This window comes from Oncorhynchus mykiss, chromosome 3, assembly GCF_057628025.1.
Source record: "Oncorhynchus mykiss isolate SJ-2025 chromosome 3, ASM5762802v1, whole genome shotgun sequence".
Taxonomy (NCBI): domain Eukaryota; kingdom Metazoa; phylum Chordata; class Actinopteri; order Salmoniformes; family Salmonidae; genus Oncorhynchus; species Oncorhynchus mykiss.
Genome location: NC_143024.1, coordinates 74,725,869 through 74,741,975, shown reverse-complemented (window position 1 = coordinate 74,741,975; position 16,107 = coordinate 74,725,869). Strand labels below are relative to the sequence as shown.

Genomic DNA, 16,107 nt, shown 5'->3' with positions numbered 1-16,107 from the left:
TCTCCTGAAAGCCCAGGAGGACAGGGAGAGGAGTGTGTGTGTGTGTGTCTGCGTGTGCGTGTGTGTGTGTGTGTGTGTGTGTGTGTGTGTGTGTGTGTGTGTGTGTGTGTGTGTGTGTGTGTGTGTGTGTGTGTGTGTGTGTGTGTGTTTCCGGGGGTGGGGGCTGGTGTCACACAGTTTAGCTTGGTAGCTGACTGACTGGTTCAGTAGCAGTACTTTAGCTTTGTAACTGATTGACTGGTTCAGTATCAATACTTTCGCTTTGTAGCTGACTGACTGGTTCAGTAGCAGTACTTTAGCTTAGTAGCTGACTGACTGGTTCAGTAGCAGTACTTTAGCTTTGTAACTGACTGACTGGTTCAGTATCAATACTTTCGCTTTGTAGCTGACTGACTGGTTCAGTAGCAGTACTTTAGCTTAGTAGCTGACTGACTGGTTCAGTATCAATACTTTCGCTTTGTAGCTGACTGACTGGTTCAGTAGCAGTACTTTAGCTTTGCAGCTGACTGACTGGTTCAGTAGCAGTACTTTAGCTTAGTAGCTGACTGACTGGTTCAGTATCAATACTTTCGCTTTGTAGCTGACTGACTGGTTCAGTAGCAGTACTTTAGCTTAGTAGCTGACTGACTGGTTCAGTATCAATACTTTCGCTTTGTAGCTGACTGACTGGTTCAGTAGCAGTACTTTAGCTTTGTAGCTGACTGACTGGTTCAGTAGCAGTACTTTAGCTTTGCAGCTGACTGACTGGTTCAGTAGCAGTACTTTAGCTTTGTAACTGACTGCCTGGTTCAGTAGCAGTACTTTAGCTTTGCAGCTGACTGACTGGTTCAGTAGCAGTACTTTAGCTTGGTAGCTGACTCACTGGTTCAGTATCAGTACTTAGCTTTGTAGCTGACTGACTGGTTCAGTATCAGTACTTTAGCTTGGTAGCTGACTCACTGGTTCAGTATCAGTACTTAGCTTTGTAGCTGACTGACTGGTTCAGTATCAGTACTTTAGCTTTGTAACTGACTGACTGTAGCTGACTGCAGGTACTCAATAAAGAATTAATGAAGATTAATAGACTGAACTCTGGTTTTACTATACCATTACACACACACACACACCACACACACACACACACACACACACCACACACACACACACACCACACACACCACACCACACACACCACACCACACACCACACACACACCACACACCACACACACACACACACACACACACACACACACACACACATACACACACACACACACACTGTCAGCAAGTAAGACGTGTTTGCATGTTATCGTTCTTCTACAATCTAACCCTTACCAGCTACAGTTTAAATGACTTTTTCGTAAAATTTTAAGCACTTGTGTGTGAGTGAGGCCATAACAACATTCTGCTTAGAGGCAGGAATGTCCCAACACTGTGTATTAGTGTGTGTGTATTAGTGTGTGTGTGTGTGTGTGTGTGTGTGTGTGTGTGTGTGTGTGTGTGTGTGGTGTGTGGTGTGGTGTGTGTGGTGTGTGTGTGTGTGTATTAGTGTGTGTGTGTGTGTGTGTGTGTTAGAGCAGAGCTAATGTAATGATATAATGCAGGAGAATGTGTTGCACATTAGAGCTTCATGATGTGTGTGTAATGAGCCGCAGAATGGAAGAGTACTACCCTCCCTCTCTTCTCATCTGTCATTGCCTTTCTCTTTCTCTCTCCCCCTCTCCCCGCCTCTCTTTCCCTCTTTCCCTTTCTTCTGTCATCTGACTTTCTGTGTGGTGTTCATGTCAGTGGCAGGACAGTGGGGGAGAGGGAGAAGGAGAGAGAGCACACGTATACACAGTACACAGAGATATAGGTGCATTTCCTGGCCTTGCATCAGCTCTGTGTGTTGTGTTCTGGGCCTGGAGTGTCAGGCTGCTGTCAGATCAGTTAGAGCCTCAGGCTGTGTCTGTCTGTCTGTCTGTCTGTCTGTCTGTCTGTCTGTCTGTCTGTCTGTCTGTCTGTCTGTCTGTCTGTCTGTCTGTCTGTCTGTCTGCTCTCAGGGCAGGGCTGGAGATACATGCTGACATGCCTTACATCGAGTTGACCTCACACGACCACTGGAGACGAACAGCATGCCATGAACATACAGCAGGGTGACTTCCTGCTTACTTACATCAACAACAACATAACCCAAATCTGCCAAGAGACTGACAGTATTGGTTCTTCCCAGTGTGGACAGGCAGACTTGGAATTGTGTTGTTGACATAGGCACTGAGTACAGGTTCTAACTTCCTTAAGTATTTCTTGATCTAACCTGTCTCTCTCTCTCCTCTCCCGGCCCTGCCCTGTGGGAAGGTCTAACGTCTCTCTCCTCTCCTCCAGAGTGTCCCAGCCCTGCCCTGTGGGAAGGTCTAACGTCTCTCTCCTCTCCTCCAGAGTGTCCCAGCCCTGCCCTGTGGGAATGTCTAACGTCTCTCTCCTCTCTCCTCCAGAGTGTCCCTGCCCTGCCCTGTGGGAAGGTCTAACGTCTCTCTCCTCTCCTCCAGAGTGTCCCTGCCCTGCCCTGTGGGAAGGTCTAACGTCTCTCTCCTCTCCTCCAGAGTGTCCCTGCCCTGCCCTGTGGGAAGGTCTAACGTCTCTCTCCTCTCCTCCAGAGTGTCCCTGCCCTGCCCTGTGGGAAGGTCTAACTTCTCTCTCCACTCTCCTCCAGAGTGTCCCTGCCCTGCCCTGTGGGAAGGTCTAACGTCTCTCTCCTCTCCTCCAGAGTGTCCCAGCCCTGCCCTGTGGGAAGGTCTAACGTCTCTCTCCTCTCTCCTCCAGAGTGTCCCTGCCCTGCCCTGTGGGAAGGTCTAACGTCTCTCTCCTCCAGAGTGTCCCTGCCCTGCCCTGTGGGAAGGTCTAACGTCTCTCTCCTCTCCTCCAGAGTGTCCCAGCCCTGCCCTGTGGGAAGGTCTAATGTCTCTCTCTCTCCTCTCTCCTCCAGAGTGTCCCTGCCCTGCCCTGTGGGAAGGTCTAACGTCTCTCTCCTCTCTCCTCCAGAGTGTCCCTGCCCTGCCCTGTGGGAAGGTCTAACGTCTCTCTCCTCCAGAGTGTCCCTGCCCTGCCCTGTGGGAAGGTCTAACGTCTCTCTCCTCTCTCCTCCAGAGTGTCCCTGCCCTGCCCTGTGGGAAGGTCTAACATCTCTCTCCTCCAGAGTGTCCCTGCCCTGCCCTGTGGGAAGGTCTAACGTCTCTCTCCTCTCTCCTCCAGAGTGTCCCTGCCCTGCCCTGTGGGAAGGTCTAACATCTCTCTCCTCTCTCCTCCAGAGTGTCCCAGCCCTGCCCTGTGGGAAGGCACTCTACTCCTACGAGGGGAAGGAACCCGGAGACCTGCAGTTCGCTAAAGGTGACATTATCATCCTGCGACGTAAAGTCGACGACAACTGGTACCACGGGGAGCTGAACGGTTGTCACGGTTTCCTTCCAGCTAGTTACATCGTGTTGTTACGGCCGCTGAGCCAAACTCCACCAACAGGAAAGGCCCTGTATGACTTTGAAGTGAAAGACAAAGACCAGGACAAAGACTGCCTGGCATTCTCAAAGGTACACACACTCATGCACACACACACGCTAAGTCGCTGTAATCCACTGTGTATGCATCTATGATAGCCCACTGAATGGTTTGTGTTTATCTACTCACTCTACCTTCTCCTCTGTCTGTCTTTCTACCTCTATCTGAATATAGTTATTCTCCTCGTGTGTGGGAGAGAGAGAGGAAGAGAGAGAGCAGAGACCCTCTCTCTCTCTCTCTCTCTCCCCCTTTCCCAGCACAGTGTTTGTGATAAACAGTGATTTGTATTCCCTCCGCTCCTCTCCTCTTTAAAGCTCATAATTTGTTCATGCTGTTACACACACTCATCCAGCTAAGTACACTGGAGAATGCAGCATCTCTTGTTCTCTCTATCATTCTGTGTGTGTGTGTGTGTGTGTGTGTGTGTGTGTGTGTGTGTGTGTGTGTGTGTGTGTGTGTGTGTGTGTGTGTGTGTGTGTGTGTGTGTGTGTGTGTGTGTGTGTGTGTGTGTGTGTGTGTGTGTGTGTGTGTGTGTGTGTGTGTGTGCGTGCGTGCGTGCGTGCGTGTGTGTTCCTCAGCAGCACCTGGTCTGGGTTCACACACTCTCTCAGGATGGATCTGGGGAAAGTGGGCCAAGTCAAAGGACAGAAAGACACAGACACACAGTTCTTTCCACACACACAGACACACACAGAATCACAGCTGCAGTTCCCTAGCTAAATGTCTGAATGGAAGGATGGGCTGAAATTCATTAGGCGAGAGAGAGAGAGAGAGAGTGAGAGAGAGAGAGAGAGAGAGAGAGAGAGAGAGAATTCCTGGTGTCCTTAAAAAACTTCCTGTCTGTTTAATAGGATGAGGTTTTGACAGTGATCAGACGAGTGGATGACAACTGGGCAGAGGGCATGCTGGGAGATAAGATCGGGATCTTCCCCATCCTCTATGTAGAGGTAACAACTCACTCTCTCACACACACACACACACACACACACACACACAGGGGGTCTTATTAGATAGAGATACATCAATAATTAAGGGTCTTCCATCACTTTGACACGGCATGGAGTGTGTGTGTGTGGTTATCTCTGCACGAGGTGGTTTGGGGGGGGCATAATTAGGGTGTCCCAGCTGGAGTGGAGCATTGAGGGAGGGAGGTGGGAGCTCTCTCTTCTCCTCTGCTATGCTATCCTCCTGGCTCCTCTCCTCTGGTGGTGTGGCTCTGCGCCATTAACCCTTCACACCCCTTTAATCACACTGCAGTTTGACTTAGGAGTGGGTGAGGGTGGAGAAGACACACTGCAGTTTGACTTAGGAGTGGGTGAGGGTGGAGAGGACACTCTTGCCACAGTGTGTGTGTCTCGCTTGCCCTTTTCGCAGTGCAGATATCAGCTCATCAGCTGTAGTGTCAGACTCATCTAGTGTACTTAATGCACCACACACACACACACACACACACACACACACACACACACACACACACACACACACACACACACACACACACACACACACAGTGAGCATAGCACTACTCAAATGAAATATGACCACAGAGAGCAAAAAAGCACATGGTGGAGGATGGGTCTGCCTCAGGGAAGAGCTAACGCACACACACACACACACACACGTAAAGACAGTGATAAGGGACACATTCAGGTGTTTTGTGTATACTGTGGGAAAGTATGCATGAGATGGCGAGAGGCAAAACATCATATTTGGATGAAGTTATTCACTGTCTGGCTGTGTGTAGCTGACCTTCAGAAAGAGAGAGTGTGTGTGTGTCTATTGGTCCCCTGAGTGTGATGCCGTCAGTGCAGGATCAATCTATCAGGCTCATTTCCATATGGTTTTGGCTCTGATTAGCATATCTATTAATATGGAAAACTGACATGTCACACACTGAGACAGATTCACTCCTACAGTCTATACACACACGCACGCACGCACGCACGCATACACACACACACACAGAGGGAAACAGCGCAGGTGATATTGATGTAAATGAATGTAGCAGTGGCCTCCCCTGAGTTCAACATGGTGAAAAATACGATGGCGCCGGAGGGGAGGGGCTGCCGTCTTATCGGCTCTTAAAACTTCTTCAGGATTGGTGGGTCCCCTGTGGGACGGTTGAGCTAACGCGGGCTAATGCGATTATGAGGTTGTAAGTAACAAGAACATTTCCCAGGACATAGACATATCTGATATTGGCAGAAAGCTTAAATTCTTGTTAATCTAACTACATTGTCCAATTTACAGTAGCTATTACAATGAAATGATACCATGCTATTGTTTGAGGAGAGTGCACATTTTTGAACATGAAAAGTTATTAATAAACAAATTAGGCACATTTGGGCAGTCTTGATACAACATTTTGAACAGAAATACAATGGTTCATTGGATCCGTTCCAAACTTTGTACATACACTGCTGCCATCTAGTGGCCAATATCTAAATTGCACCTGGGCTGGAATAATACATTATGGCCTTTCTCTTGCATTTCAAAGATGATGATACAAAACAAAAAAACTGTTGTTTTTTTCTTTGTATTTTCTTTTACCAGATCTAATGTGTTATATTCTCCTACATTCCTTTCACATTTCCACAAACCTCAGTATTTCCTTTCAAATGGCACCAAGAAAATGCATACTACAGACACCCAACAAGACCCAGATCCCTGTGATTCGCTGGAGAAGGAAACTGAGATTTCGTGGAATAAGATCAGGGTGCTTTGCGAGGATCAGACGACGAGTGACTAATCTGCCCTTGCCTTCCGCCCTGCTAGCTAATGTTCAATTGCTGGAAAATAAATGGGACGTGCTGAAAGTACCACAACAGCTGGTGCACGATATCTAAGGAAGTCTCAATGTTTTGCTTGTCTGAGATAGTGTGGTCTACAGCTTATCACGAGATACTCTATCTACCTAGAGAGTTTTCATCTGTATTTTTTTAAGCTGTCTACATACCACCACAGACCGATGCTGGCACCAAAACTGCACTCAATGAGCTGTATACCACCGCCATAAGCAAACAGGAAAACGCTCATCCAGAGACCACCTTTACTCCACACCCAGAGATGTCAACAAAGTTCTCCCTCGCACTTCATTTGGCAAATTTGACCATAATTCTATCCTCCTGATTCCTGCGTACAAGCAAAAATTAAAGCAGGAAGCACCAGTGATGCTAAACTGCAGGACTGCTTTGCTAGCACAGACTGGAATATGTTCCGGGATTCTTCCGATAGCATTGAGGAGTACACCCCATCAGTCACTGGCTTTATCAATAAGTGCATCGAGGACGTCGTCCCCACAGTGACTGTATGTACATACCCCAACCAGAAGCCATGGATTACTGGCAACATTCGCACTGAGCTAAAGGGTAGAGCTGCCGCTTTCAAGGAGTGGGACACTAACCCGGAAGCTTACAAGAAATCCCGCTATGCCCTCCGTCGAAACAGACAAAGTGGCAATACAGGACTAAGATCGAATCGTACTACACCGTCTCCGATGCTCGTTGGATCTGGCAGGGCTTGCAAACTATTACAGACTACAAAGGGAAGCACAGCCGAGAGCTGCCCAGTGACACAAGCCTACCAGACGAGCTAAATAACTTCTATACTCGCTTTGAGGCAAATACCACTGAAACATACATGAGAGCATCAGCTGTTCCGGACGACTATGTGATCACGCTCTCCGCAGCAGATGTGAGTAAGACCTTCAAACAAGTAAACATTCAGGCCACAGGGCCAGACGGATTACCAGAACGTGTACTCCGAGCATGCGCTGACCACCTGGCAAGTGTCTTCACTGACATTTTCAACCTCTCCCTGTCTGAGTCTGTAATACCAACATGTTTCAAGCAGACCACCATAGTCCCTGTGCCCAAGACAACTAAGGTAACCTGCCTAAATAACTAGCGACCCGTAGCACTCACGTCTGCAGCCATGAAATGCTTTGAAAGGCTGGTCATGGCTCACATCAACACCATTATCCCCGAAACCCTAGACCCACTCCAATTTGCATTCCGCACCAACAGATTCACAGATGATGCAATCTCTATTGCACTCCACACTGCCCTATGTGAACACCTATTTGAGAATGCTATTCATTGACTACAGCTCAGCGTAGTGCACAATAGTGCCCTCAAAGCTCACCACTAAGCTAAGGACCCTGGGACTAACCACCTCCCTCTGCAACTGGATCCTGGACTTCCTGATTGGCCGCCCCCAGGTGGTAAGGGTAGGTAACAACACATCCACCACGCTGATCCTCAACACGGGGTCCCCTCAGGGGTTCGTGTTCAGTCCCCTCTTGTGCTCCCTGTTCATTCATGACTGCATGGCCAGGCACGACTCCAACACCATCATTAAGTTAGCTGATGACACAACAATGGTAGGCCTGATCACCAACAACGATGAGACAGCCTATAAGGGAGGAGGTCAGAGACCTGACCGTGTGGTGCCAGGACAACAACCTCTCTCTCAACGTGATCAAGACGAAGGAGTTGATTTTTGGACTACAGGAAAAGGAGGACCGAGGACCGTGGGGCAGGTTGAGAGCTTCAAGTTCCTTGGTGTCCACATCACCAACAAACTAACATGGTCCAAGCACACCAAGACAGTCGTGAAGAGGGCACGACATAACCTATTCCCCCTCAGTAGACTGAAAAGATTTGGCATTGGTCCTCAGATCCTCAAAAGGTTTTACAGCTGCACCATCGAGAGCATCCTGACGGGTTGCATCACTGCCTGGTATGGCAACTGCTCGGCCTCCGACCGCAAGGCACCACAGAGCGTAGTGCGTACGGCCCTGTACATCACCGGGGTCAAGCTTCCCTCCATCCTGGACCTCTATACTAGGCCGTGTCAGAGGAAGGCTCTAAAAATTGTCAAAGACTCCAGCCACCCTAGTCATAGACTGTTCTCCCTGCTACTGCATGGCAAGCGGTACCGGAGCGCCAAGTCTAGGTCCAAGAGGCTCCAAAATATATTCTACCCTCAAGCCATAAGACTCCTGAACAGCTAATCAAATGACTACTCAGACTTTTTGCATTGCATTGCCATTGCATTTGATTTGATAATGGCATTAGTGTCACATTGACATTGACCTTTGTGGTGTGTATATTTGTGGGTGTATGTGTGTGTGTTTTTGGTTTTACTATCCCTTGTGGGGACCAGAAGTCTTCACAAGGATAGTAAAACAAGGAACATTTGGACAAGAGGGGACATTTTACCGGTCCCCACAAGGAGAAAGGCTATTTTAGGGTTAGGTTTAGGGTTACAATTAGGTGTAGGGTTACAATTAGGGTTAGGTTTAGGGTTAGGTTTAGGGTCAGGGCTTTGGGGTTAAGGTTAGAGTTAGGTGTTAGGGAAAATTGGATTGAATGGGATTAAGTTGTTTGATCCCCACATGTCTCTCTCTGTGTGTGTGTGTGTGTGTGTGTGTGTGTGATGTGTGTGTGTGTGTGTGTGTGTGTGTGTGTGTGTGTGTGTGTGTGTGTGTGTGTGTGTGTGTGTGTGTGTGTGTGTGTGTGTGTGTGTGTGTGTGTGAGCTCTGAGAGGACCTGTGACTGTGATACTGAGCATCCGTCTGTGAGGTAGCGTGAGTAGTATTGTTGCTGGGCAGATTCAGTGTGTTTATTATCTGACTAGAAGGAACAGACTACAAGACTACTATCATCCTCTCAGATATGAGCTGCATTACAAACGTTGTTCTCTCCTCCTCCTCTTTCACTGAGTACATAGATACTCCTAAGGCTGCAGCGTGTGGTTGTGTGTGTGTGTCTTTGTGTGTGTGTGATCCTTTGTGGCTGGTTTGACGTTCTGCCAACAAGAGCAGGCAGGCTCTGAGAGCCAGGAGATCTGAGATCCTCTCCTCCTCTCTTCTCCTCTCTCCTCCTCTCTCCTCTCTTCTCCTCTCTCCTCTCTTCTCCTCTCCTCCTCTCTTCTCTCTCCTCTCCTCCTCTCTCCTCTCTTCTCCTCTCTCCCCTCTTCTCTTCTCCTCTCCTCCTCTCTCCTCCTCTCCTCCTCTCTCATCTCTCCTCCTCTCCTCCTCTCTCCTCTCTCCTCTCCTCTCCTCTCTTCTCCTCTCCTCCTCTCTTCTCTCTCCTCTCCTCCTCTCTCCTCTCTTCTCCTCTCTCCCCTCTTCTCTTCTCCTCTCCTCCTCTCTCCTCCTCTCCTCCTCTCTCATCTCTCCTCCTCTCCTCCTCTCCTCCTCTCTCCTCCTCTCTCCTCTCTTCTCCTCTCCTCCTCTCTCCTCTCTTCTCCTCTCCTCTCTTCTCCTCTCCTCTCTCCTCCTCTCCTCCTCTCCTCCTCTTTATTATCTTCTCCTCTACTCCTCTCTCATCTCTTCTCCTCTCCTCCTCTCTCCTCTTTCTTCTCTCCTCCTCTCCTCTCTTCTCTCCTCATCTCCTCTCTTCTCATCCTCTCTCCTCTCTTTTCCACTCCTCCTCTCTCCTCTCTTCTCCTCTCCTCCTCTCTTCCTCTCTCCTCCTCTCCTCCTCTCTCCTCTCTTCTCCTCTCTCCTCTCTCCTCTCTCCTCTTCTCCTCCTCTCTCCTCTCTTCTCTTCTCCTCTCCTCCTCTCTCCTCTCTTCTCCTCTCCTCCTCTCTTCTCCTCTCCTCCTCACTCTAGCTAAATGAAACAGCCAAACAGTTGATGGAGATTGACAAGCCGACACCCAATCCTGTCCCTGGCCCCAGCTCTGACCCGCCCCCCGGCCTCACATTGGGTCCCTGCTCCTCTGGCCCCTCCCCTAACCCATCCTCTCCAGGAAGCAGCAATGGCGCCCTCCAGAGGCGAGGGGAGGAGAGGAGAGGAGGAGAGGAGAGGAAAGGAGGAGAGGGGAAGAAGAATGCTAAGAAGCGCCACTCGTTCACAGCTCTGAGTGTGACCCAGCGGACAGCACAGCTCAACAACAGACACAGTATGGAGATCTCCCACCCTGTCCTCATCAGCTCCTCTGACCCCAGGGCTGCTGCACGAATACAGGACTCTCCCCCCGGTCCCGCTCCCTCCTCAGTAGGGGTTCTGGTTCCTCCCAGAGTGGCTTCAGTCACCTCAGAACTGCTGGCTCAAGCCAAGGTCCAACTACCACTCAACATGTAAGTTACAGTACAGTTTACTCATCACACAGGCATGGTTCACTAACTGGTAAATCTAGAGGTAAATGAGTTGACTAGCAATGCTGTCTGTTTTCTCTGAGCTGCTGTCCTATCTATATGGTGATACGGAAACTGAGATGAATATAGAGATGCTGTCGCACCTAATTACATATTTCCCCGGGCGCAGGCAACACACACACACACACACACACACACACACACACACACACACACACACACACACACATAGTATCCAGAGCAGGTTGTCCCGCTGATGAGGTCAGACACTTCCATCTCCGACCTGGCAACCAGCCCTGTTGCTATGGGGAAAACGTCCCCCAGTTACCATAGTAACCCAGAGGCAGTGCATGGAGACCTTGTTTACTCTTCCCTCCTATTATTCTTCAGACTTGTATTCAGACCTATACATTCATATATCAAACATATATCCAGCCATACAGTACCCCCCAACAGTATTTGGACAGTGAAGTCAACATTTTTCTTTGAGTTCTTTACTCCAGCCATTTGGATTTGAGTTCATGAGACAATTGTACGGAACCTCTTTTTATGTGGGAGTATTTTATTACATATTTGTTTGACCATTTGAAAAGAATACCAGTCATTTTTTCATCCCGTTATCATGAATGATCTCTGTGTATCCCAGCTACCTGGCCCTGTATGCGTATAAGCCCCAGAAGGCAGATGAGTTGGAGCTGAGGAAAGGAGAGATGTACCGTGTCACAGAGAAGTGTCAGGACGGCTGGTTTAAAGGGACCTCTCTACGCACCGCTGCTTCAGGAGTCTTCCCTGGAAACTACGTCACACCCGTGTCCAGGTGAGACACACACTTTCTCTCTCTCTCTTTCTCCTTTCACACACACTATCTCTCACACACCCTTTAAAACGCATAGCTCGGTGTGACAGGCAGTCGATAAGCAGCTATGGTTATGATAGTATTCTAGAGCTGATGTCAATGGTATCATGGTCACTATTCTTACAGGACTCATTGGAACCATTCAGGCTCTCCTCTCTCTCTCTCTCTCTCTCTCTCTCTCTCTCTCTCTCTCTCTCTCTCTCTGCAGAGCTCCGTTTGCGGTGGGTGGTTCGCGGAACTCCTGTCTCTCAGGGCAGGTGGGAGGGGCGGGACAGGGGAGTAAGGCAGCCTCCCCCTCCTCCTCTCGTCCCTCACCTCCCCCTTCCTCCCCACAGTCTGCCGCTGCTCAGCTGAAGAACTGCCTTCGCTCTGGACAACAAACAGTTAACCAGGCCCGCTCTGCCATGCAACTGGGTGAGTACACGCACATACAATACCAGTCAAAAGTTTGAGCACACCTACTCATTCAAGGCTTTTTCTTTATTTTGACTATTTTCTACATTGTAGAATAATAGTGAAGACTTCAAAACTATGAAATAACACATGGAACCGTGTAGTAAACCAAAAAGTGTTAAAATCAAAATCAAAATATATTTTATATTTGATATTCTTCAAAGTAGCCAGCCTTTGGCTTGATGACAGCTTTGCACACTCTTGGCATTCTCTCAACCAGCTTCATGAGGTAGTCACCTGAAATGCATTTCAATTAATTTGTGGAATTTCTTTCCTTTTTAATGCATTTGAGCCAATCAGTTGTGTTGTGACAAGGTAGTGGTGGTATGCAGAAGATAGTGTCACAGATCAGGGTGTGACACTATCTTCTGTCCTTGTGATTGTCTCCACCCCCCTCCAGGTGTCGCCCATCTTCCCCATTATCCCCTGTGTATTTATACCTGTGTTCTCTGTTTGTCTATTGCCATTTTGTCTTGTTTGTCAATTCAACCAGCGTTTTTGTTATCAGCTCCTGCTTTTCCCAGTCTTTCTTTTTCTCGCCCTCCTGGTTTTTGACCCTTGCATGTCCTGACTCTGAACCCGCCTGCCTGACCACTCTGCCTACCCCTGACCCTGAGTCTGCCTGCCGTCCGGTACCGTTGTCCCACCTCTGGTTTACTGACCCCTGCCTGCCTTGACCTGTCTATTGCCTGCCCCTGTTGGAATATTAAACCATTGTCAATTCAATGTGTCTACATCTGGGTCTTACCTTGATTCCTGATAGACAGCCCTATTTGGTAAAAGACCAAGTCCACATTATGGCAAGAACAGCTCAAATAAGCAAAGAGAAAATACAATCCATGATGACTTTAAGATATTAAGGTTAGTCAATTCGGAAAGTTTAATGAACTTTGAAAGTTTCTTCAAGTGCAGTCGCAAAAACCATGAAGCTCTATGATGAAACTAGCACTCATGAGGACCGCCACAGGAAATCCAGAGTTACCTCCCTCTGCTGCAGACGATAAGTTCCTTAGAGTTACCAGCTTCAGAAATTGTAGCCCAAATAAATGCTTCACAGAATTAAAGTAACAGACACATCTCAACATCAACTGTTCAGAGGAGACTGTGTGAATCAGGCCTTCATGGTTGAATTGCTGCAAAGAAACCACTACTAAAGGACACCAATAAGAAGAGACTTGCTTGGGCCAAGAAATACGAGCAATGGACAGGTGGCAATCTGTCCTTTGGTCTGATGAGTCGAAATTTTTTGATTTTTGGTTCCAACCGCTGTGTCTTTGTGAGACGCAGAGTAGGTGAACGGATGATCTCCGCATGTGTGGTTCCCACAGTGAAGCATGGAGGAGAAGGTGTGATGGTTTTATTTATTTTTTATTTCACCTTTATTTAACCAGGTAGGATAGTTGAGAACAAGTTCTCATTTGCAACTGCGACCTGGCCAAGATTAAGCAAAGCAATTCGACACATACAACAACACAGAGTTACACATGGAATAAACAAAAGATAGTCAATAATACAGTAGAACAAAAGAAAACAAAAAGTCTATATACAGTGAGTGCAAATGAGGTAAGGCAATAAATAGGCCACGGTGGCGAAGTAATTACAATATAGCAATTAAACACTGGAATGGTAGATGTGCAGAAGATGAATGTGCAAGTAGAGATACTGGGGTGCAAAGGAGCAAGATAAATAAATACTGTATGGGGATGAGGTAGGTAGATAGATGGGCTGTTTACAGATGGGCTATGTACAGGTGCAGTGTTCTGTGAGCTGCTCTGAGAGCTGGTGCTTAAATCTAGTGAGGGAGATATGAGTCTCCAGCTTCAGAGATTTTTGCAGTTCGTTCCAGTCATTGGCAGCAGAGAACTGGAAGGAAAGACGACCAAAGGAGGAATTGGCTTTGGGGGTGACCAGTGAGATATACCTGCTGAAGTGCGTGCTACGAGTGGGTGCAGAGACTTGTAGATAACCTGTAGCCAGTGGGTTTGGCGATGAGTATGAAGCGAGGGCCAACCAACGAGAGCGTACAGGTCACAATGGTGGGTAGTGTATGGGGCTTTGGTGACAAAATGGATGGCACTGTGATAGACTGCATCCAGTTTGTTGAGTTGAGTTTTGGAGGATATTGTATAGATGACGACACCGAAGTCGAGGATCGGTAAGATAGTCAGTTTTACGAGGGTATGTTTGGCAGCATGAGTGAAGGAGCCCATGTTGCGATATAGGATTCCAATTCTAGATTTAATTTTGGATTGGAGATGCTTAATGTGAGTCTGGAAGGAGAGTTTACAGTCTAACCAGACACCTAGGTATTTGTAGTTGTCCACGTATTCTAAGTCAGAGCCGTCCAGAGTAGTGATGCTGGATGGGCAAGCAGGTGCGGGCAGTGATCGGTTGAATAGCATGCATTTAGTTTTACTTGCGTTTAAGAGGTGGTGCGGGAGTGCTTTGCTGGTGACACTGTCTGTGATATATTTAGAATTCAAGGCACACTTAACCAGCATGGCTACCATTGCATTCTGCAGTGATAAGCCATCCCATCCGGTTTGTGCTTAGTGTGACTATCATTTGTTCACCTGGAAAAGCATTCCAGGTGAAGCTGGTTGAGAGAATTGCAAGAGTATGCAAAGCTGTCATCAAGGCAAAGACTGGCTACTTTGAATAATCTGAAATATAAAATATATTATAAAATATAGTAACTTAAAAAGAAAATTGGTTACTATATGATTCCATATGTGTTATTTCATAGTTTTGAAGTCTTCACTATTATTTTACAATGTAGAAAATAGTAAAAATAAAGAAAAACCCTTGAATGAGTAGGTATGTCCAAACTTTTGACTTTTGGTACTGTACATACACTCACACACACACAAAGATGATTCAGGTTCTAGTGCTGTACATTTTATCCATCTCTCTTATATCTGGCCTCTCTCTCCCTCCTTGCCTCTCTCCCTCCTTCCCTCTCTCCGTCACGGAGAACATGATGGTATTTAAAGTTTCTCCTGGGAGCCTTATGAGTGCACAGTGAGGAATCGCTTCCCAGAATAACACACACACACACACACACACACACACACACACACACACACACACACACACACACACACACACACACACACACACACACACACACACACTCCTTCCTCAGTGACATCACTGCTGTTGTTTAGTGGAGGCGTAATAATAGAGCACAGAACTCAATCTCTCCCCACCTCTCTCTCTCTCTCCCCACCTCCCCTCTCTCTCTCTCCCCACCTCCCCCCTCTCTCTCTCTCTCTCTCTCTCTCTCTCTCCCCACCTCCTCTCTCTCTCTCTCTCTCTCCCCCCACCTCCTCTCTCTCTCTCTCTCTCTCTCCACCTCCTCTCTCTGTCTCTCTCTCTCTCTCTTTTTCTTTCTCACTCACACAAATCAACACATCTGGTATCCATTACAAAAGAAAGTATCTTCATAGGTAGGCTATGTGAGTTCAAACTGCCAGCTCTGATGACAGTAGAAACAGGATGCAGGTGGTGTCTAGTAACAGTAAGATACTGTGTAATACTATATAAGAGTGTGTTATAGTGCGTAATGTGTTTGTTCAGTCCACAGCCCGCCCGCCAGTAGCCCAGAGCGTCCCACAGCGGCCATCTCTCCTCTCCGACATCAGAACTCCTCCCCCTCGCGCTGCGCTGGCCAATCCGCTCGCCCAATGTCCATGGTGTCCCCCGGCCCTTCCCCCCTCTCCTCCCCTGCCTCGCGCCCCCTCTCCTGCCTCTCCTCCCCTCTCCTTCCCCGTTCCTCTCCCCTCTCCTGCCTTACCCCTCCCAACGCCAGTGCTGCCCTGCTCAATGGAGAATCAACCAATCCCTTCCAGCCACCCTCACCTGGCCCCTCCCACAGCAACGCCCAGGGGGCAGTCCCCCCAAAACCAGAGAAGGTGAGTCATCTAGCTGTCTCTCTTTCTGTCCTCTCATCTCTCTCTCTCCTTGCTCCATGCTCACAACAGAGTCTGGTTCCCACATCACACTGCTTTAAAATCTTTCAACATGATGCCATAGTCAGGATATAGACAGGGATTATTAAAGGAATAGCTAGGGGAAAAGGTGTTGGGGAGGAAGTTGCTTGCACCTGGACATGGTGCAGAATCCTCCAACGACAAACAGGCAGACTACCAGTGTAACAGGGCTGTCTCTGTGTTTCT

The 16,107-nt window shown here is 48.1% G+C and overlaps 1 protein-coding gene across 2 annotated transcripts in view; it reads left to right on the top strand.

Annotated features, from left to right (window-relative positions):
• Positions 1-16,107, top strand: part of sh3rf3 (SH3 domain containing ring finger 3) — a 78,931-nt gene that overhangs the window by 50,776 nt on the left and 12,048 nt on the right. For both annotated transcript variants that reach the window (XM_036974886.2, XM_090230142.1), the window contains exons 2-7: positions 3,269-3,544; positions 4,364-4,459; positions 10,133-10,602; positions 11,267-11,437; positions 11,685-11,890; positions 15,509-15,843. In XM_036974886.2, the coding sequence (XP_036830781.1) occupies positions 3,269-3,544; positions 4,364-4,459; positions 10,133-10,602; positions 11,267-11,437; positions 11,685-11,890; positions 15,509-15,843 (1,554 nt within the window). The remainder of the gene's footprint in view (positions 1-3,268; positions 3,545-4,363; positions 4,460-10,132; positions 10,603-11,266; positions 11,438-11,684; positions 11,891-15,508; positions 15,844-16,107) is intronic.